Below are 24904 nucleotides of genomic sequence, written 5' to 3'. Positions count from 1 at the left end.
CAACATCTCCTTCAATGTACCACAGGAAATAAAGAACAACTAAAAACTACTTTATGCAATGCACTAGAACTCACAGGTGAGCCCGGATGAAGACAGAACGGCGCTGAAGCATGAAGTATTTACTGTATGTGACTATGGAAAATACAGTGCTGACATTAACACGATCAGCATTTACGATACTCATCCGAGCACCCATTGAAATGCAGGACGAAATGCAAGTCACCGACATGCATCAGCTGGTGTTATGATGGAATCTTCTCAATATGACCTGCACAAACACCTGTAAGGAGTTATGGAGAGACAGTAGCAGCATCAGAGAGTGTGTGAGACTCACAGGGAATTGTGCGCAGGTAGAGGTTATCTCTGATCACTTGCTGAAGCTTGTGGTCCAAGGAGCCTTTCTGGAACTGCAGGCTGAGGTAGTGACGCAGATCCGTGTTCAACACCTTACCTGCAAAGACAAAAGTCATTTAGGTCAATTTAGGTACTTTGAGAAGAGTTCTTATAGTAGATAAAGGTAAACTATTCACAAAAAGCTACAACACAACACATTTTACTTCTGTACTGTAATGTGTTTCTGAGTGACAGCTCAACTGGTAGACCAAAGTGTCATGGGTTCAATCCCAGGAAACACACTGATAAAATGAATACTTGTAATGCACTGCAAGATTGGAAGAAAGCGTCTGGCAGATGTCATTTAAATGTTCATCTTGATAACAGACCTTGACGTTTCTCATAAAAAAATATAATATGCAATGAGAGATCAATCATAATGACCCACAACCTGTTCTAAAGGGACAGTTCACACAAAAAGAAAATTCTGTATGACTTTCATTCTTATGTAGAAAACAAAAATAACATAATTTTGAAGAATATTGGGAAGCAAACAATTGGGACCCCATTGACTTCCATTGTATGGACACAAAACTCAAAATATCTTCTTTTGTATCCCACAGAAGAAAGAGTCACATACAGGTTTTGAACAACACGAGGGTAAATAAATAAATGAAGGCAGATTTTTTAATTTTGGGTGAACTCTTCCTTTAAGAATGTAACCAGGATCAATTACGCTCATTAGAAAACCCGGATGGAATATGCAAATTTGTTCAGTACTGTTGTGAGGGAAAATCTCTGTTGTGAGGGAAAAACCAGATTTAAACATAGTACAACGTGTTAAAGAGAGCTGAGAGTACTCTTTATGAGTGCTTTAAAGCATACTTCTATAAGCTAAAAAATAAACAAACACACTCGTAGCAGGGGAATTTTAAGAATGACGGGCGTTTCCAACTGTGCGGAAACTTCCCGCAAAGTTCCGCGAGCTCAGATTCTGTTTAAGCGTGCTCATTAGAGACAGCGTGTGGGTGCCACACAAAACACGCTGTCAATTTAAAATGAGGTGAATATGACTAAATCATGCCAAACTAGGGAAAACCGTCCCGCTCTTCCTACAAAATAAATGACAACCCTGTGATGTTGCAGCAGACAAGATCTCGGCTGGAGGTCCAGCTGTTTTAACACCCCAAAAACATAATTACTGGCTTCCTTCGACAAGAATCCAGATGTATGAATGCACGACGAGCATAAAAAAACAATGCAGGTTCTACTGTTTCGAAGAGCCAGGAGTTCAGGCGGAGTTCAGGCAAGGGAGTAGGCGGCGCAAGTCGTCCTGAGGAAAGGAGGGGATGAGAAACCTTCCCAAATGAGAAAGCAGGAGCAGTTTCCCCCGGGCGACTAGCACACGGGAGGGAGGGGCACCACCTATCCGAGCAGCGCCGGTATCCAGCTGTTGGTATCGCGGAGCTCGTGATGTTGCGCCACGCTCCCTCCTCTGGGTGGGGAGGATGTGCTTTGAAACGGTGCCAGTCACATGCCTGCTGCATCAATAAGCATTGTTTTGGCCCTGCAGCTGCCGAGCTTCATAGACCCGTATAATCAGAGCGCGGCTCCCGACACACACATGCTGGCACGCCTTTATAATTATACATGAAACCCCTCATACTTTAAAAATGCGGTTGATACAATACAGGCAATAGGAATCGGCATGTGCAGTTCTGTCAAAAACATACTATAATAAAAAGAATTATTTTTCAAATCTGTGGAGCACAAAAGAAGATATTTTGAGAAATGTCAAGTGGTTGTGTTCATACAATGGAAGTCAATGGGGGCCAGTGTTAAATCAAATAAAGTGTGACCGAATTTTCTTTTTTTGTTGAACGATCCCTTTCACAAACTGTGTGACACCGTGTGTTTAAAATGAGCCAATAAGGTTTCTCTTCCCTTAGCATCGAGGTGGTGACTATGCCATTTGTGTCTTAAGACGGAATAAACACAAACATGTTGTGATATCTCCTGCTAATTTAGAATGCAATGTAATCACAACAAGTCTCTCCCCGAGCGATTCTCTCTCTCACGGGGAGCGAAACGACAGGCCCACTGTGATTGCAGATCAGCCTCTTGCCATTGGTCGACTCAACGCATGCTAATTTGCTCCAATCTAAATGCGCTCAAGAGGCCCATAATTCTCATTTAGAGTTCTGGTATTAATTCCACCTCCATGGCTGTTTAGTAAGACATTACAGCTTTTCATTTTGCACTCAACAACACACACTCCTCATTTCTAATAGTGTAAAACCTGATTTATAGTGAGAGTCTTGGTTCAGCTTGTTGGACCAGTGCTGTTGAGTCCAGCTGGAACCACTAGCTGCTCTCTGTGCCTCATACTGTGTGACCTTAAAAGTGTCTAGAAGCCCCCCGGACTCCTTGAACGCTGATATCACTGCCTTTGGCCACCAACACCTGGAAATCATTAGCTGCTTTAAGCCCAAATCGTCCATTTTCATTTCACGGGGACTTAAGTATAAATGTTAGCCGTATGGATGTCTTTATACGAATGAGTCTTGCGCAAAGTTTTTGTGACCTCATTCTGTACTTTAGCTTTTCATCAGATTCTAGGTTGTGAGGTAAGCCAAACGCTACTGGCTATTTGAAAAGGGGAGGAGTCACTCAATATGTCCCACCCTGACTTCCTGTTTCAGTTAAATGACATCAATGCATCGAGCTACGCATTCCACTTCAGTGAGTCCTTACAGCACTACTCTGCTTTCATACAACAATTCAATAAACACAACGCTAATATTGATATATTTTAAATATATTTATGCTAGTCGCACATGAGAAGTCATAATGCTATTCAGGAGAAAAATAAAACAATTGTCTACAGCAGCTTAAAGCTATTTCTTGTATAAGCTTCAAGCTTGTTATGCAAATGTAAAGTTCATATTGTTTTTAATCGTAAATGCGAACTTGTATGAGAAACAAAAGGCTGTTTATGCATTGTGTCTTTCTCGAAGCTAGGAATGGTTTTCGAATCAAGTTTTAGTCAAGAGCCTTGACAAGGTCCAAGAGCTACATTGTGTAATTCTTTGGACGCTGTAAAAGCAGAATAAATGGGAAGAATTTAGGTCAGGCCACAATGGCCTTGCTTCATCGTTCATCGAAACGTTGTAGCACTCAGGAATGTAGTCCGTGTTCCCTAGCAAAATTCTGCATGCTTGCAATTCATAAAAACCCGACTCTGCTCTCCTCTTTGTGCCAAACGCATTTTTCTATGAACTAGCTGTTAATTCAGGGCTCTAGACTACTTTTTCCCACTTTCTCAGTTCGTCGCACCAACTTACAATTTGGTCGCACCCTTTTTTATAGTAATTACATAGTAATTTATATAATATTCAGCCATCCACATTCCCCTGCATAACTTGTATATAACACAGTATAATTTGTATATAGCACATCTGTACATACAATATACTGCCTATTGTCCTTTTGTCTAATATTGTTCTTTTTATGAAATGTGTATTGCCTCTCACATATTTTTTTTATGTTTTGTTACCTGTGCCTGGTCACTTTTTTAACCTGTATTTGCACTGGAAGCTTCTGTCACTAAGACGAATTCCTTGTGTGTCCAAGCAAGCACACTTGGCCATACAGCTCTTTCTGCTTCTGATTCTGATAAAGACCTTGCATAATGACCTCAGTTGATGAATCGTTCTGTTAATTTGTCACTCTGTCTTTTAAAATAGTCGGCCATAGACCACTTCTTATTTGAGCTTTAACACTTGCGAGCCCAATAAATCCAAAATAAATGCAAAGAAACGTTGTATTTGTTATTTTACACAGTTGTTATGATTTAGTTTTGTATTTGGTTTAGTTATATATTGGCTATGAAATGATCTGACACAAATATAACCTTTCACTCTTCACAATCCTCATTTATTACCCTCTTCACAAAAAGCTGTAATTTTGCCACTGCCTTCTTTGTTTTTACCACATAAAATTAAATCAAATTAGCTAGCTCAAAAGTAACTCGGAACTAAATTATTATGTACTTTACTACACAATGTCATAAATAAACTTTAAATACTAATTCTTACTAACCACTCTTGTTAAATAGTCTAATAGTGTTCTGAGGTGTTTTGAGCGACAGACTTGATGGGTTCAGACAGTGAGTCTCGTGAGTTCAGTGTTTGATATACGAGTTGTTTCAACAAAATGAATCGGTTCAAATGAGTCATCACGTCGCGAATCGGACATTAGCGGATACTGACGCGCTGTTAGGACTTCGCAAAAGATATTAGTTAACACTTCATTGGATAGGATTTTTCCTTTATGTCAGCTGCATGTGCGGAACACTTGTCAAGGAAGAAAAGGCAACATGTTTTTGAGCACATTAACACTCAGCTGTAATTCAGGTAAAACATATTCTCCGAATGCGCCACGTGAAACATTGATTCTGACTTCCGACCTTGCTTTTGATTAAAATGTGAGGGAGAGAGACAGTTCAGAAACCAACGTGTTCGACTTCATTAAGTGCTGCATAGGATGATCGGAATATGACAATGTTGCGTGAGAGCGTTTTAAAAGCATATGGTGCGCTCTGTCCAGCGATGCTTTTATGCTGTTCGGTCTGCGCAACACCGAATGAAGTCAAACACACACTTTATGCTGGGGCCACACCAAAAGATAATCGGGCCGATTTCTAGTCATCCGACAGTCCTAGGTAAAGTCCCGGCTCTAAAGATTATTTTATCAGATTTCCATATGGTGTGATGTGTGTTAAGAGTGAATGAACCTGATCGGAAGAACATCGGAGCCATCCTGATGTGTGGGGGAAACCCCGAGTACAAACGCAAAAGAACTCTGTTGATTGTCACGTGGAACAAAACAATACCCTATTAGAAAGCCAGCTGACAGAAGTATAACAACCGTAGTTATCACTTCAACAAACCCTTTTCTTTATTCTATCAATTTTCTGTCAAAAGCATTACAAACACTATCATCGCAATTACGAATAATTTCAATAAAAACCAGGCTATGTGCAAGTGATGGTAGTGGTTGGAGCCCGAGTGTCCGTATGCTTTAAGGTGGAACAGAAAAAATAGGTCCAGTGGAGACTCTATCGGGTGATAATGTCAGCAGCTATTTTTTACAAAACTGTATTAATATTTCATTTCATTAATATTAATTCTTTTTTAATTACTGTGAAGACATAAATACAACAATATTTGAGTTGCAATAAAATTATATCTAGTGCTATGCCACCTTAAATGCTTTAGACGACACTGCTTGAACAATTTCTCAACGATGAATAATATTTTTAAAATTACATAAAGGTTATATGTATACATTTGTTTATATTGAACGCATATATAATAAACAAAGCTTACAGTGAAATAATAAATAACTTATTCTGAAATCTCGAGAGAATTTGCGAGATTTCCTGTGTTCACAGTCAGGACTCTGTTTGAAAATCTGTTGGTGTGTGGTGTGCTATTCTTTGTCACATCACGGCGCACCACACATTATAGGAGCAAAATGATTAAATATTGGATTTTTTCGCCTCATGTTTGTGGTCTCTCACCGTTTAAAACTCTTATAAGATTTTAAAAAATCTTTTGGTGTGGCCCCAGCATTAGTTTGGAGACACGAGCTCTCTGCTCGCTCTTTCCTGCACTAATCACAAGCGCGTCATTCACCACTCGTAAATCACATTAAATGTAAAAATAAATCTTTGGCGGGGCAAAAATTCGTTTTACGCACTCGCACCAATGCGACCCTGTGAAATTTTACCTCGCACGTTATTAAAAACCGGTCGCATTTGCCAGCATTTTGGTCGCAGTCTAGAGCCCTGGATATATGGAGTATGCCAAGGAGCACTCACGAAAACATTTTTAAATGACTGCAGTTCTTATTTTCAATGAGTTTCGAATCAAGCCAAATCATTTATATATTATTTACAAATATTCTCACACACATACACACCCAAACCCCCACACACAGTCCTCCTCGCTCTTTGTTTACAGAACAGGGCGCTCTCTGTTGCTACGCTGTCAGGTAGCATTAGTGGGCTGTGTCATATCTCTGGGGTGTCACCCTCTATGTCTCCCGCTAGGCTGCACCAAGTCCCATTTACTGTACCGCCAGGCTGCCCATGGGACTCATGGGACACAATAGCTCCTTTTGTGCCTCATCATCAAGGCATTACAGCCATTTCGATCAAGGTGAAAGAGGTCAGCCATGGAAATGATGGGTGGACACAAAAAATACGACAGCACTAGTCTCAGAGGAACTAAAACGAGCTCTTTGCTTCTTTATTTAACCTCTTGCTCACGGTTACCGGTACAAGATCTGGCGAGATGTCCTTGATTTTAACTACACATCTGCTTCTTTGGGTTGCTTTCCCTTTAAAAGCCCTTGACTAACTCTCTTTATCCGCCTCACAAAAGCTCTGGTCTCCTCCTCTTGGCTAAATTAGGGAAAGGTAATATCTCTCAAGCTATAATGTCAGAGCGGGAGTGTGTTTGATCATGGTCTATAGACCTCAGTCAGGTTGGACGGTATACTCAATTTGAAGTGTTTGAAAATGAGGTTGTGAGGGATGCAAGTTAAGTGTCTTAAAGAAATAGAAATGAATATTATGTTTTTTTGGTCATTTTTACCTGAAAGTCTCTACTTTTGGCATGTTCACAAAAGTTCTTGAGAAAAGTTGTAACTTTTTTGTGTGAACAATTATATTCACAACTTTTCAAACATATTTTGTCAACTGGAAAATTGACAGTTGACAGATGGCTGTTAATTTACGTTAGGTCCAGTTTATTAAATTTAGCGGCATCTAGTGGTGAGGTTGCGAATGGCAACCAACGGCTCACTTCAACCCCCCTCCCTTTCGAAGCACTACGGTGGACGCACAGAACTAAGATGTTGTCACATTTTCAATTCTTTGCTAAAGAAGATAACATATTTATAAAATGCGCTCTGTAGAGTAGTTCCGTTTAGGGCTACTGTAGTAACAACTTGGCGAATTCCATGCAATGGGACCCGCGGTGTATGTACAGTAGATGTAGAAATAGCTCATTCTAAGGTAATAAAAACATAACGCTTTATTATGTAAGGTCTTTACACACCTCTGAAGATATAGTTATGTATATTATATTGCATTTCTGTCAATAGATTTTGAACAGTCACAAATAAAACACTTAGAAAGTGTCAGCACTATTACCAGACATTTATATAAAGCACAGAATATTTGGATTGGAAAAGAACATATAAATGAAAGCTTAACCACATAATGCAGCATTAAACACAATTTAGTTGACTATATTTTTAATATTCGGGCATCTTAAACAATCATGCAAGATGTCTACATACTACAACAACTGCATGCAAAGACATGTGAACCTACAGCAAACAAAGACTGTAGACTGAAACAACTCACCGGAACGTCATGCACCAGCGTGCCGCCCATGTGCCTATATTTGGTGTATGTAGGGAACAGCAAACTGAAAGCACCCTATCTACAACACATTGCACGTTCCACAGCACCTCCAAGCACACCTTCAGGCACAGCTCCTCTAATATTTGACAATATTAAACAAAAGAAATACAAATAAAGTGCAGCTCTCACATGACTGTCAATTAGAATACATCTACATAGTCGGCATCCCACCTGTGGGTCAAACAGACAATGTGCAGTTACAGCACAGAAAACACCACTGTAAAAAATCCACACACAGAAACTTTTTCAATTAGTGGACAGGCCATATAAATGCCACAGATAAACCATCACCGGGAACTAACAAGGCCGTGTTGTGACAGCGGTGCAGCGGAGATTCACGGGAAGCCCAGTGGAGAGCTAATTAACAGCCAGAAAGAGCCGCTTGGCAGCTTGAGTCCTGCTGCCTCTGCTTGTTAGCTTATAAGAGCTAAAGTGTGCACTAGCAGACTTAAAATTTTGGTTGGGAATTTCAGATTTAATAAAAAAGAGAGGTTTCTGTCCTTTTCGTGAGAAAACCAAACCGGCCCAAGGTGGGTTTTTTTTGTTTTGTTAATATCTTAAGTCGGATTTATGTTCACACGTGTCCAACTTTGGCACATTAACCAAAGTTTATCATATCAGAGCTGCATTCTGCAGATGTTGCCTCTGTCTCCATCTTTGTAACATAAAATTGCAGGTTACTTTATCTTCATCTTTAGGTGTGTTTAAAAACAACTGACAATCCTTAATTCGACCTGACAGCTCAACTTACAAATTACCCTTACGGAAATGAACCATGGTTTTACTACACTTAAAACAAATACATGGATACTGTAGTAAAACCATGGTTTTGCTAATTGTAATCAAAACACCCCCAAAAAACACACTGTTACTACACTTTTACTATAAAAATCACGGTTAATTTTTGTAAAACAAATTATTTTAAGATTACGTGAATCGTGGTTAGGTATGGAGACAGTTTTTAAAACTTCATGTACTTGCTAAATAATTGTCATCTTTAACAAAAATAAATCAATAAAGTTACAGATTTCAGCATTAACAATGGGCATGTTCCACTTAGTTTGATCACCAGAAAGCATCCAAAAGGTGTACTTTATAATGAAAAAAGCATACTGAAGTAAGTCTAACAAATAACTTTTGGTAAAATGTGTAGAAAATATTTATTCCAGGTACACATATTACATTTCATTAATGAATTTTGGGGGGCTTAAATGTTAAGTAAATTGAATCCAGACTACTGTATTACTGGACATACTGGACACTCCTATAAAATGTATTATCCATAGTGTATTTTTATTACACAGAAAATCTACAACTACAGACATTGTAAAACGATAGGATTTATTAGACTTGCTTTTTGATGGCAACTAAAGCTTCAACATTTTCCACAACAGCACAGACATCAACCTTGAGATGAAACAGGTCTGCATCACAGGTGCCAGTGTTTCACTACCAGTCTGTGTCCTAAAAGCCCATAATTCCCACACAGACACTAAAAACAACAGCACCCTCAGGCCACAGTATCAGAGTGAAATGCCAGCGTGCCGATGAGCCAGCAGTGATCATGCCATCCTAGTGCCAGCACAACAAACACTGACCAAATGGTGAACAACAGAGAGAGAGGACTCAAATAGTCACAGTCTGTTACCAAAACTGAAAAATGCTGCTTGCAAAGCAATATATTGAGGTCTAAAGACAAAAAGGCACATCGTAATGCCCAACACCCTGTTGACTAAGATAAATTCATCTGGTCAGATTTTGTAGGTAGCCCAATTGTATTCTTCAATGCCTATGGTATTCCACAATCCTTTATATTTCAGTATTTTGCACCGAATGGTTATTTCTGTAGTTTGCTGAATTCGGGTAAGATCAATAAACATGACAATATGGTGCATTTGAACCCTGTCTTAAACCAGTTTGCATTGAAAGCACATTAAAAAAAACACAAAGCACTGCCTTTATAGTCACTCACCAACTGAGCACCAAGCTATCAGACACACTTTTTCATTTTATTTCCACCTTCTCCCTTATCCAGCATCCTGAACCACTTTTCTCCTACCTCAAGTTTCATAACACTCATAACTGCACTCCTGATATTCATGACCCTGCCCCTGGTGTTACAGAAAGCCACAGATGAAAGAGACAACCACCACATAAGGAGACATGAGGAACAGAAAGATCTCAAGCCGGTAGGCTGCCTCCTCTCTCCAGCTTTGTAGTGCACAGCAGCATCCAGAACTTCTTTCCCATCAGCTCTGTGATAGCAGAACATCCAGGAGCTTTTAAAGGTTTTGTGTGACATAGATACAGTAGGTGAAGGAGAATCAAAGCTGGGTTTGCCCTGTTTGAAGATGTCTTTATACGAGAGCTCCTGCTGCGGTTAGGAAATTCTTTTTTAACATGCTTCTTGATTATTTTGATTTTTGGTTAGAGCATGGCACTAGCAATGCCAAGGTCATGGGTTCGATCCCAGGGGATAGCACATAGTCAGACACAAATGTATAATACATTGCAATGTAAGTCGCTTTGGATAAAAGCGTCTGCCAAATGCATAAAAATGTGAATGTAAAATGAAACGGGGAGAGAATTATCATTTCATGATGTAGAAGGCTGGGTATCTCTCTCTCAAGACAGACAGCGGTGGCTCTCAAATACACTTGAAGTCAGAAGATAGGAATATCAATCATTTATTCACTGTTTTTTTCTATGCAACGATTATTGTAAAATATATATAGTACAGTGAGATCACAAGTGGAAATTTCTCCTTGGCATTTTAGTAATTTATTTTTATTAACATTTTCATTAAAAATGATGGTATTAGCATAAGTTAAGTGTTTTTTTTAAAGAATTTAGAATTTGTAAGAAATTTGGAACGTCCCCATTTGGCCCTTAAACTTTCATTAGAAATAATGTTGAATATTCAATGTCATACTATACACGTTCTTCTTTATGTTTTACATGGCTAGATGACAAATATACCGTACATGTGTCCTATGGTGGTGACAGCAAAAATTTAGAAAAAACAATGAAGATAAATATCTCTTATGCTATGTTATATTATACAGTAAATATAAATAATAGAAAATAATATATTATTATCTACATTTTTGCCATGTCACACCATAGGACAAATTCATTTGTTAACTACCCATGTATATTTTCACCTATAAACATTTTTTTTATCCAAAAACACTATTTGTAGTAGGTTTAAAGATTTTCAATGAGGTCTCAGACTTTGTATAGGTTCAAAAATATTATCTTTGAGAAAATATTCTTTAATAATATTCCTAATCAATTGAACCAGTTTCATACCAGCCACAAACTGTTGCGTGTGAATCCATGACTCAGCTGTCCTCTTGGCCTGTTTTAATGCAATACTTGTGCGGTTAGACTGTCTTTCCTCTCTCCGTCTGTTCTGAATACGCTCCGAATGCCTGTGGGCAGTCTCAAGTGTCTCTCTGAGAGTCTTTACCACACAAATTTGCATAAGTAGATCTATGGATTCACGAGCCCTTGCATCAGCTACACACATTACAATGCAAGTGAATAAAAGTTGCATTATGCTCACGTGCATCTGAGCGTATCCGTGCTTATATTTGAGCTCACCGAGTACACACAACCACAGTATTTATCGCAAAACCACACAGTGTCTTTTCTTTGTGGCAACGTGCCACATTGCTCTCCAGCACGACTCGATGAGGAAGAGGAATGTTTTCCACTGTCAGACTGACTGAATCTCGCAGTCGCAAATCTCCCTCTTCACCTCGGCTGGGATGAGGCAGTTCTCTGAGGGGCTACTCAGATTCATTAAAGCCATCCATCACCTCTCTGGCACCGTAACTGCACACAAGAGAAACGCACCAGTTGGCTGCTGTGAAGCGATCAGGGCGACTAAGCAATGGCGCTCGATGTCCAGCTCACATCAGTCTTGTGCTCCTGGGAAGCACAGAAGTTCAGAGGCCGTTGGGGGGTGGTTCCCTAACACCAGAGTAAATGAAAGAGTTCAGACAAGAATCCTGTCTCCAGGCCAATACTAGAGAAAAAACTATCCTCTGTGCTTCTGTAAATGTAAAAGATCCCGTGAAATCAAAATTGTGAAACCTTATAGCTAGGGAAATCCTTAAAGGGATAGTTCACCTAAAAAAATCATTTATTCCTCCATGTCGTTCAAACCCTGTATATGACTCTTTCACCTGTGGAACACAAAAGAAGATACTTCGAGAAATGTCTCAGTGGTTCAATGTCCATACAATGGAAGTCAATGGGGGCCAGTGTTGTTTGATTACCTTTTGTGTTCTGCAGAAGAGAGAAAGAAAGTCATGCAGGTTTGCAATGACATGAGGGTGAGAAAAATGATGAAAAAATATTTTCATCACTGACTTTCATCAGTGGATACAGTTCCAAAGAAGTTTGCTTTCACAATCTTTCATCAAAATATAATAAACAGACCACATCTAAAACAAATGTTCTCTTTTGGCTGACATCACCAAACTCTCTTTTTCCCAAACTCTGCCAACAATGTGGATGCATTTTGGTATGTAAAGCCCACGTGTCATAATCCAATGAATTCCAGTTAAATGTTAATATAATCGAATCTATACAAACATATCTCTTGCTATATCCTATTTCACTCTTAACACATGGCATTATTCTGCAAACTAATGAATGCAGGGCAAAGTCACATATTGACAAAAGCAGGTGATCAGAACTGTATGTTAATAATACTGGAAAAGACTGAATCGAATCAGACCTCTGGAAAATGAAAGGTGAGCTAGTAAATAGTCGGATCGATCAGTGGCAAACATCAAATCATTACCAGGCCTGGAGTGTACATTTCTAAAAAGGTGCAAGTCTCTCTCTGACACCTTTCTCAGCCAATAAACATATTCAATTTTCAAGTCATCTTTTCCCACCCAGAAAAGAGAAAAAATAACTGTTATATTATTTCCATAAAACTGTTTCTAATTACAGATTCCACATTTGTAGCATTGAATATAGCAGGGGTATAGAAACTGTGTGTAGGGGAACACATTATAAACCTTATCAGCTTGCCTCATGAATATTAATGAGGTAATCTTTATACCCACTGGGGGGGAACATTTCATTTAGCTCACATCCACATAGACCGATTTGCAAGATTCTTCTTGGTTTTCTCCACATGCTGTTCAACGTTCTTAAAACACGGATTATTTCGCAAAGCCAATTTTAAAACATTTTAAAAGCAAATCACAAGAAGTATTTGATAAAGATCCGTTTTCATGCCACATGTACTCAGTCACAGATATTGCTTTGAGATGTTCCATTATCCGTATGTTCCAATTATTCTCTGACACTCTCTAACACGGTCTGACACAAACACATATAAGGTTCATGATTGGAGGAAATAAGCACCACACAAACGCCAGGAACAACTTCAATCACAGAAGCTGCATGGGTGCAATTTAACCAATGAGACTAAAAATGACACCATACTTTCATCTTCCTATTACACCGTGATATCAGAGCTCTCATGACACAGGGTCCCCCGCCCATATAAATGCGGGGATGTTTCTATGCACCTGCGTTCTAATAGTTCTGGTTTATCGATTCTCACGGATTGCCTGTCTGCAAAGAGAACACGGAGTCCACTCGAGTCCACTATGGATCCGTGAGCCAAAAATAAGATCACTACTCACTCAAAAACAAAGACGCACGTGTTTTATTAGGTTGTCTAGCTGAGGAAACAGCAGGCTGTGTATCAGTCTCTATACAGAATGCAGGTTATGTTTTCTTTATACTTTAGTTAAGATAACACAATCCGAGAGAGCCTCTGAAACAAATCACGTTTCATCAGTAAAATTCTGAATGGGACAATAAAAGCTCCCAGGTGAGGAGAACCCATTAGGCTTAAATTACAGCACCCTGGATTTTATTTAAGAAGATGTCCCAGGGAGAAAAATGCAAGCCTTTAGGAGACAATGATGAATTTAATTAACTGTGAGTGAACTGTGCCGAAATTCATAGCTCACTACAACATAATCCTCTCTCCTTGAAAATATTACCAAACAGGATTAACTGTGGGAAAGGTCTAAGATGGAAGACAGGGAAAGAGATGGAGAAAGTAACAGACATTTTTCCCTCACGTGCCTCCATCCTTCTCCTCTGAATTTTGTAACCAAGGGGACGGTATTTAGGGTACAGGGTGAAGAATGCATTCAAATGCCTTATTCAACATTAGAAAGGTTAGTTCCTATCTCACTGAGCATGCGGCACAACTCCTTGTCCAGGCCCTGGTAATCTCAAGGTTGGACTACTGCAATGCTCTCCTTGCTGGTCTTCCTGCAAAGGCTATCAAACCACTCCAGCTGGTTCAGAACGCAGCAGCCCGCCTCGTCTTCCGACAGCCCAAAGGGGCTCATGTGACGCCCCTTTTCATCTCTCTCCACTGGCTACCGGTTGAAGCCCATATCAGATTCAAGTCACTAATGCTTGCCTACAGGACTATCACTGGATCTGCACCGGCTTACTTTCACACCCTCCTACACCCCATCAAGAACCCTGCGTTCAGCAAACCAGTGTCTTATATTGCCTTCCCATAGGGGCAGTAAATCGCTTTCCCGCTCATTCTGCTTCACAACTCCTTCCTTTTGGTGAGGTGTGTTCCTGGTGGAACATTCCTCCTAACTCAGTCCGGTCAACCACATCTCTCACAACATTCAAAAAACGACTTAAAACCCATCTCTTCTGTGAATACTTGACAGACAAATGACAAAAAAACAGGCCTTTCTCTCAACGGGTATTGGTCTAGCTTTTGCTGAAACTAGTAACTTTGTATTAGCACCTATTGTATTATTGCTCCTGTATGACATATCGCTTATTGCTCCCTGAACTCTCTGTAAGTCGCTTTGGATAAAAGCGTCTGCTAACTGACTAAATGTAAATGTAAAGTATTTCTATACAGTCAAAACTTTCCATTACATTTCCATTGTATATGTTTATGTTTGTCGGCAAATGTCTGGTGCAAAAAACAACTGAACTCTACTACTGTATTTTATTTGCTCTAGATGTTTCCAATTCACATGAAAGCGAGAGACATAAAGAGAGACAGAAAATGAATGAGAAATAAAGAAGACATTGGCTTTAAACAAAAGGGCTGGGCAAAAATAAAAACAAAAATAAACAAAATAACCATAAATAAATAAACAAACAAACAACCATAAATAAAAAATAAACAAAAGAATGTAAATAAATATATAGGTGCACAACTGATGATGTGTCGCATTGATGGGAACCATACAAAGGGCATTCAGCAGCACCTCACCAAAAGGCATCTCTCACTCAGGATAATGTGATGAAATCGGGACACTCAACTCATGAGATGTCTCTCTGATAATGGCTAGGAAAGGTAAGTATGCTATGTATTTCTATAATCATTTATCCCCCAAACACAGAGGATGCCTACCCGACGAACCAGTAAAACCTCAGACCTCCTTTCCTCTATTCATATTCTTGACTGCTTCCCCCTGCATAAGGCGTGGGAAATGTCCTATTGGGCAATTCAGCTGTGCTGAAATAGTGGGATTATAACAACTAGTCCTATTAAGCGAATCTAAATAAACAAATACAAAAATAAATAAATACAAAAAATTACACCAAAATAAATACAAATTAATAAATAAAAATGAATTAATAAGATCAATTTTAACTCATGATGAAGTGAACTGAACTGGCCAAACACTACAGGATGCTAAATTGCAATTCCAGTTTTATATTAGTTTTATGACAAAAAAATAACAGGACTAATTATGCCCTAATGTATTTCCTGCTATTTATTTTGTTTCCTCAAACAAGATTTATTTATATGTTCAGTACTGTAAACTGAAATTTACATAATAATAATAATGAATTTCAATTCTGCATCCTATGTGCCACCTCGATTCAAAAACAACTAAACAGAAATGTGAAAAGCATTCTCAATCCAATTGAGAATGCCACACAACCTCGCTCAACAAATCAGTCCAGAGCTGAATTTTGTTGTGGGGTTTAAAGGTGAAAATGTAATCTTGCAAAGAGCAGCTCCATACTAAACTATAGAACTAAGTTCTATATTATCTCTGGCAGAAGAAGATAACCTCGCCCTGAAAGGCCTTGCCGGACCTTCTGGATGCCCTCCAATGTCTCAGATTTATAGTGGCATGAACAGATGTCCTCAGAAGAATACCCACTATATCTCACTTTTTCAGCCACCCCACCATACACTGTTTGCTGAGAATTTATAGAGGCCACAACAGCAAGGTCTTTCTCTCTCTCGCTTCCCATATAAGACAACAGGCAGCAGTCTGAGAAAGAGGTCAACGCCCTCAAAGGCATTAATGAGCATCACAGAGACCGGAGCGGAGCAGAAATTACTGCTGATGCAGTAAATCATGCCACCAAACTTCAAGCTCATGCGGGTTTGATGTTGCCTTCCAGCTCTTAAATATTATCAAGCTGAAACACGGCATGGGGATGAAATGCGGCAGCAAGAATCAGCATGTGCGAAACAGCATTCAAAATATTATTGCGACCGGCTGTTAGCTGCAGTCACAGGTGCTGAGAATCGTTGTAAGTGCCGGGAAACAATGTGCTTTGGCAACATACAGGTGGTGTTTCCAATTTGAGAGTTATGAGGGTGCATAAAGCCATCTGCGGATCGTAAGCTGTGGTTTGACTGTGTATTCATTTAGAGATGTTTAGAACATTCTACATATGCTACTAGGCTTTTTAAATAAAGTATAGTGAGCAGTTCTTTTGTAAGACACAATACACTGTATATAAAATATATACAGCCACAGGAAAAATCAAGAGACCATTTCAAAATTATTTTCAGTTTCACTGAATTTACTATTTATAGGTATGCGTTTCGGGAAAATCATAATTTTTGAATCATTCTGTGAATTACCAACAATATTTCTCAGATTTCAAATAAAAATATTGTTTCTATTTGCATTTTATTTGCAGAAAATGAAAACAGGAGAAACAGGTCAAAATAACAGAAAAGACGCTCTGTATTTTTTCAGACCATTTTCATTTAATATTCAGCTTCACTTTTAAGCAATATAATAGTAATATTTGTACATAAGTACAATTTTTTTTCATGTGATAATCTTGATTTTTATCATCAATTATTTGTCATTTGTATTATTGCTGTTGGATGACTTTATGTCACTCTGAGGTTTGATTTTGTTGCAAATTCAACAGACGCTGGACTGGAATGACCACAATACATGTAGAAATGCTGATTTAATAAACATTTGGAATGGTCTCTTCATTTTTTACACGGCTGTATATTCTAATATATGAAATATTTGTTGTATACACAAAACCAAGGCAAGTGAATGGGTACCGCGCCATTGTTCGGTTACCACATTCTTCAAAATATCTTCTTTTGTGTCCTGCTGAAGAAAGAAAGTCATACAGGTTTGAAATAACAAGAGGGTGAGTAAATCATCACAGAATTTTCACTTTTGGGTGAACTGTCCCATTAACGGGTGCTAAATAATTTACGATTATTTCCCTGTGGTTTTCCAATCCATCCAAGATGAAAATGCTGGCCAGACAAAAATCTAATAAGAGATAAGTCTCAGTAATAACAAAACAGGTGGAATATATAGTACGAGGAGAATGTGAAGACCAATTCCCATAAGCTGCAGACATGACTATCCCCAGCAACACCATTACTTCTGTTCCTAACATCAGAGAGAATGAAACGATCAGATATGATCACAGGTTTTTAAAAGACCTGTGAAGTCTCACACATTCACAGATCTGAGCTAATGTGTCTTGACCTGCAGTGGTCTCCTAATGCCCTTGAAATTAGCCCACGTTCTTGCGCTACTACTTTCGTTTCGTGCCATTTTGCACTTGAAATGTCAGTCGTGAGTGATGCTTCGGCAGAATGAATGTGATTTGTGAATAATGTCCAGCATAAATCTGGCAAAGCTAGTTCCAGATCCTCTCAAAAGCAGGTCAGCCCTGCTAAGACAACCCTCAGGCAGATATTTCAAGTACGGCTCCTATCTACCTGGATGGAGAAAAGCTGAAATAGTGTTTCGCAAATGTTGCTTGTATCTCGTACCGGCCTAAAACAAATGCCTTTCTATTGAATTTGCCTTTAATACATCCAAAAGCCCCTTTGAAGTTTAGTTTTACCTGTTCTGGCTGCAAAGCACATGCAGTTTATCACTGTCTCGTCTATCAGGCCGCTCGTCTCAGGGCCCAGACAAGAGGACAAGGAGAAAACTACAAATCAGCAGGGCCACAGGCACCCTCCAGGCCCATCTTGAACCTTTCTGCCAAAATCACAGAGGTAAGCGAGAGCTCCCCCTCTCTCATCCAGATTAATCACCATGGAGACGAACAGGCAGGCGAGCGCATAGACAGGGTGGATGGAAGACCTTGAGAGCTATTTAGATCAGGAAGACAAACACTTACAGCCAATATTCCTAATAGGCGCAGTGGGAGAGTGGCAACAGGAGGCACATCAAGAGGAATTTGCACATTTTTAGCCAACCCTACCCATGTGTTACTCTATGATAATTCAAAGTTTGGTTAAAGGCTTGGACAACAGTGGTTACAAGGGGTCATGTCATATAAAATAAGAGTTATAATATCGTCGCTTTCCTTCTAAAACCTCAGATTTTTTTCCATTTCCTGAAAAACAGCAAATTGCAAAACTGTACTCTTTGAATCATTAACTACTGTGTTGACAAGAACTTTTTATTGGTTAGATATTTGCAAGTAACAAACATAAAGGGTGATTAATAATGATGAATACAAATCACAAAATATGGAGATTTCAGAGAAGGTTTCAGAAGGTCACAGTGATATAATAAATTGTTTTAATTTACTTTATATCCGTTTTTTGATACATTGACATTTAGTCAATTAGCAGACGCTTTTATCCAAAGTGACTTACAAAGTGGGGAAAACAATAGAAGCAATTTGTGCAACAAAAGAACAACAATGCATACAGTAGGTGTACAAATAACATTTGTAATATATTCATCGCTGACCCGCTCAAGTTTTGAGTTCTGAAATATACCGTAGTTTTTAAAAAGTATTATATTATGACCCGTAGGAGCAAAGCTTTCAAAGCGATTGCCAAACTAGATTCTGGGTCTTGTAGCAAATATCAGCCTGCCAGCTCTATATTTGAAAGCCAAATTTTCTGTGTGCTTTTTTGCTCTGCAGTGTGTTCACACGGCACGAGCAAACTAAATGCTTTCGTATCCTCTGTGCAGATCCGAGGGAAATGACTAAACAATCAGCAGCTCTTGATGTTGATAATAACCCTGAATTTTACCTACATTTACTGCTATTAATAAATGTTCAAAGCTTGCATGAACCTACATATAACAAACTCTCATGTGACATCATTACTGTAAGGGAGAGATAAAGGTAGGACGCATGACATTGCAAACTAAACCAGCTGTGGTGAAACAAGCTCAGGACACTGCATGGTGCATTCTTGTAATATTTCAACCGCTATAGAAAGCAAAACAAAGGCTTTGCGTTCTCTAACCAAAGCAAACAGGTTCTCAGTCACTTAAAGGGACAGTTCACCCAAATATTCTGTCATCATTTACTCACACTCAAGTTGCTCCAAACCTGTATAATTGTTTTTGTTCTGATGAACACAGAGAAAGATATTTGGAAGAATGCTTTTAGCCAAACAGTTCTTGGCCACCATTAACTGAATTCAATGAAAATTCTGTAACGGTTTACTCCCCTGGTGTCATTCCATATGTTGAACTGTATGCTGTTATTTTTTATTTTAAGTCAAGGTTACTGTTTTTCTTAATTCCTGGTCACTATTTGTAATACATATCCTGATCAAATCATCAAAAAATGATTCCAAAAACAGACCTTTATTAATATTTTTTATATATTTATATTAACTGTACACATTAAATTAACACTTTCATGGTTTGTGCATTTTTAAAACTTGGTCACTGTTGTTATAGGACCCGTTGGCTGCATAATGATTTGCCTTTGTGTTGCACAGAAATAATAACAGCATATGGGTTCGACATGTGAATGAATAAACACTTAACAAAATACTCATTTGATATTGGATTGAACTATTCCTTTAATGATAGTAGCCTTTGAGCTATTCTGTAGGCCGTACTGACCATTCCCAGCGACTTTAGCAGTACCCGAGAGCCAATATTAGTTTATATGCATCATCAGCTTCTTCTTTAATTCTTAAAGAAACTTGTTACTCAAGCTGTTAAACTATCCTGTTGAGGTGGGATACTTATTTAAGTATAGGAGCTTCTGCATTAGCAGTTCAGTTCCTGTGGGTGATACAAGGGCTCAATTCCTTTAAGATAGTCTTTATGTCTCCAGATTGTTAAATTTCTTACTGTTTGCAAGGAAAATAATAAATCGATTGGCGCAGACCGTATTCACCTTGCTTTGATACTTCAGGTGTAATCATCTGCTGCCCTGAATGGGAACGCTGAAGTGAACAATAACACTTTCTTATAGTTTCTGCAAAGAAACAGTAATTGCATTTGCAATTGAAACACTTTGTAGTCGAGCGTGGGTCCTGGCAGGGATTTTCTGCGCTAGATTAACCTTCAACAAAGGAATAAATATTAAAAAAAATAGTGGCGGAAACGTAATCTTTCAAATCCTCAGGGTCTTTATAAACCTGAAGTCTAGTGTACACAATGCTATTCAGTCTAGAGAGACTAATGCTTCAACATCTCACAGGCTTTAAAAACCAGCTTTGTTTTAATATGAATTATAAAACATAAAAATTATGATTACATTCGGTTCGTGCTAATGAACATGTATCCTGTTGTTACGTGACATGTCTGGCCCCACAACAGAAGAAATCAGGGAAAACTGTGGAAGGTCTTCAGCTAAAAGAGTTGTACGTCTGTATAATTGAGAAATGATACACTCCAAACCTGTCAAAGAGAAAAGACTCCAACAGAGTCAGATTAGCATGTGAATGCCTCCTTCACTATTGTTTTCACTGGATAAATTCAGCTCCCATAAGGATTCTGGTGGAACGATAAGAGTTAAGAACAGATGAAGAGGTAGAAAAGCAATCAAAGGGGTGAGGAAAATCAATCCGATGTGTGTGAGGGAGACTGCTGAAGTTTGTCTGTGACTGCTGCCTCTATAGAGGCTGTTTAATAAAGGAGCGTAGGCCAACATCAACGGCACAACTTTCTTTCTGCTACTGAATCTACAGCCGAGTCCTCGCCGATCTGTATGTTTGATGTCTGCATTGAGTTGAGAGAGAGAGATGTCAAAGTTTGACAAAATAATACGACATCAATAAATGTCACAACATGACTTTTTGCTGTGCTACGTGATCACAAACAAAGAGCAAGCGAAGTTCATCCGAATGAACAAAATGAGTCGTTTTTAATGAATTGCCCGAAATGACTCACAAAACGTTTCGTTTTGAAAGCTTATAATGACAACTAACAAACTGAATCAGCTGGTTCTTACTCTCTTACTAAAGAACTATCTCTTTCTTACTTTTTAATCATTTAAAGAACCTTTTTTCACCACAAAAGAAACTTTTGTGAAACAGAAAGATTCTGATGTTAAAGGGTATTTATGGAACCAAAAGGTTCTTCAATGGCATCGAAGAACCTTTTGAAGCACCTTTTTTTAAAGAGTGTAGTATATAGACCAGCTTGGAAGATGTAAACAACACTGGCCCAACTCTGGTCCTGAAGAACTTCCGCTTTGCAAGAACACTTGAACAAAATGCAACCAACAGAACATTTATAACCAAATCAAAATGTTAAACAAATATCTCTTAGATTTTATTATATATGTAAAATAAAAAATACAATAAAACAAATAAAACCAGAAGTGCTGCTGGACCGGTGTTTACTAGTGTGCTTCTCGATGCCATAGAAAGGTTCTTCACAGAACCATTAGACAAAAGGGATTTCAGTTTCATAAAAGGCTCTTTGTGGAGAAAAAACATTCTTCAGATTATAAAAAGGTAAGAAAGAGATGGTTCTTTAAAGAACCTTTGACTGAATGGTTCATTGTGGAACCAAAACGGTTTCTTCCATGGCATAGCTGTGAAGAACCTTTTAAACGCCTTCATTCTTAAGAGTGTGATCTATACAAGCTTAAAGATCAAAAGAAAGTTCAACCTTTAAAGTCTGAAAACGAGCCTTCTAACTTATTTTCAGGCATCTCACGTCGGGGTTTTCTATCATGCATATCAGGTCAGTAAAAGATACACCAACAACAAACGTGAAGATCCGATTCCCTCACTTTAGTAATAACCTTGTAAAAGGAACATAATGTAAATGATTCGAGACTATGTGTGCACAACAGGCATATGGAGACGCTCTATAGATGCTGAGGAAACCTTCATCTCCCCCTGCTCCTCTCCTGCACTGTGTCTGTCTGAGATGGCTGGCTGCAGACCTGATCTCAGGGGAGATTGTGTCACGGGGAGCTCGGACCGTAGAGGATCTCTGAGCTTATGTGTAGGTTTGTCTGACACCAGCGCTTCTACAGGCTCTGGAGAGCAGAATTCACAAACCGATGTTCCTCACTAGAGACGTGGGTAAAAAAAGACTAAAGAGGGTGACGTGAACTGTTTCTTAGGAATGTGGATGACAGATGGAAATAACGTCCACAGGAGATATCGACATGTACATTACCCCAAAAAAATCTTTTTCATCATCTACAGTATATGATTGATTAGTAAAAAAGTCAATCTTGGGCAAACTCTCACTTAAAAATGGCATTTAGGTACATTTTTTGCATGCATATAGATGTCAACAAAACAGAAACAAACACTTATGATATTAGAGAGAGTAATGAACTGTAGAAAAATTCAGTTTCTCACTGAAGAAATTACGCCCAAACACAGACTGCTGTTTCTCGAGAGTCAAACTAACCATTAGAGTTGTAGTTGTATTCTGACAAATCGTAAGATTCAATAAGAGTAAAAAGAATTTTAAAAGGCTGCTACTTGTAAATCTAAGGCTGTCTGCGACTATAAACCGTGTGTGTTCAATTCTTTATGACCAAAGACTCGAGACTTCAATTATTCCCTCACAGTTAGTCAATAGCTCTCGCAAGGAGTAAAATCTGTCATTCAGACGCCGTTACATTAGCCATTTTCCAATTCACAAGATAAATAGCTTCAGTTCTTGGTCGTATAGCTATTTACATACAGCATACGTAAGGAAAGAGTGCCTGATGCAGACATTGTGAATAAACCAAATCCAATTACCTGCAATGATGGGCATCGGAGATCCGCATGTGTGCATGAAAGAGAAAGGAAAAAAGCCACCATTAGATCCTTAGTCATAAAATACTAAGATCCTCCATTAAAATTGTACTACATTCAATTCATTTAAATGGCATTAATCTGTTTGTTTGTAAGATATTCAGCAATTCATACTGGCATATTCGGGGAAGAACACAAAAAAGACAAGAGAAAACTATTGAAGCAAGCACAATTCTGAGGTTCTTTGAATTAGGTTTTCTAAATAAGCACCCGAGACAGATCAAAGGCTCATATTTACCAAAATTGTCTGGCTTTGAGAGCAGATTACAAGCAACTTTTTCCAGCTCAGCATCCTTACTGTTTAGTTATCGGCCTAGGACTTTGTGTCATTGTTAACACTATAAAAAAGGACTGTATACACAAAGAAACGGAAATGTCACAAGGCATGGTTCTAATACCGAAAAAAGACATTGACCTTACATTATGTAAAATGTATGTTTAGGGGTAAGTGTTTATAAATTTAAAATGAATGAGCATAGTAAACAGACATATATTATGAATACATATACGGTACAAAGACTCATCTGATGTTTTCTCCAAAAAAAAAAAACTCATGCCATCAACAACCACAACACAGCCTGTCCAAACATGTCTAGTGCTGCAACAAATTGCAAAACCATAGGAGAAAATGGTTTTGTAGCTCTAAGATGTATACACGGCCCATTCATTAACAGCAGAATAACATTGAGGTCACTTATTTCCTTATCGCCGTCTCAGCCTCCTCAGGGCGTAAACATGAGACACAGCAAGAATGTAATTCAGTTTAGATATCACTATTTGTCTATTCTGGCAGCACACTTGAAACAGTCAATGATGGCGGTGCAGAAATTGAGTCGAGTCCCATAGAGGAAACAAAGGTCCTTCATGCAAAGCATATAAAACTCACATTATGGAATGGAGTGAGTTTATATGCCATTCAAAGTGACCTTTGCGGTTCAAATGCTGCCGGTGCTGCACTTTTTTTTCCGTCTGAACACACAGTCAGAAATATTTTACGCATTTAATGGACACATTTATCTAGAGCGACTTACATTGCCTTTAGGTTATGTTTTGTCAGTATCTCTATTCCTGGGAATGAACACACATTTTTGGTTTTGCTAGCTCTCAGTTGAGGTGCATGAGAGATTCTCATAAAAAGAATCATTAGAAAAATCTTAAAGTGACAGGTCACCTAAAAATAACAATTCTGTCTATTCACCCTAATGGCATTTAAAACCTATATAAGACTCTTCAAATTACGATATTTAGAGAAATGTCACAGTTATGTCCATTGTGTTGTCTGGTTACCAACATTCTTCAAAATATCTTCAAAATATCTAGGTCATACAGGTTTGAGATACACAGTCGCGGAAAAAATTCAATCAGCTTTTCTGATTTTAAAATGTACTATTTATAGGTATGTGTTTAGGTATAATGATCATTTTTGTTTACTCTGTAAACTACTAACAATATTTCTCCCAAATTTCTAATAATTGTTGTTCTATTTGCATTTATTTGCAGAAAATGAAAACTGGAGAAACAGGTCAATATAACAGAAAAGATGCTCTGTATTTTTTCAGACCTCAAATACTGCAAAGAAAACAAGTTCACATTCACATTTAAGCAATACAACAGTAATATTTTTACATGTATTTAGGAAAAGTAAAAAACTATTTTTATGTGATAAACTAGATTTTTATCACATGTTGTCATGTGTCTTGTCATGCTGTCAGTATTTCGCATTGCTGTTGGATGACTCTGTCACTCCTGAGGTTTGATTTTGT

At 38.4% G+C, this 24904-nt stretch overlaps 1 protein-coding gene across 6 annotated transcripts in view; it reads right to left on the bottom strand.

Annotated features, from left to right (window-relative positions):
- The window catches only part of magi3a (membrane associated guanylate kinase, WW and PDZ domain containing 3a), a 115795-nt gene that overhangs the window by 45920 nt on the left and 44971 nt on the right, over positions 1 to 24904 (bottom strand). For all 6 annotated transcript variants that reach the window (XM_057319250.1, XM_057319252.1, XM_057319249.1 and 3 more), the window contains exon 2: positions 335 to 451. In XM_057319250.1, the coding sequence (XP_057175233.1) occupies positions 335 to 451 (117 nt within the window). The remainder of the gene's footprint in view (positions 1 to 334; positions 452 to 24904) is intronic.

Source organism: Triplophysa rosa, linkage group LG21 (genome assembly GCF_024868665.1).
Source record: "Triplophysa rosa linkage group LG21, Trosa_1v2, whole genome shotgun sequence".
Lineage (NCBI taxonomy): Eukaryota > Metazoa > Chordata > Actinopteri > Cypriniformes > Nemacheilidae > Triplophysa > Triplophysa rosa.
Note: the sequence above shows the minus strand (reverse complement) of the source record. Positions and strands in the feature narration are given on the sequence as shown.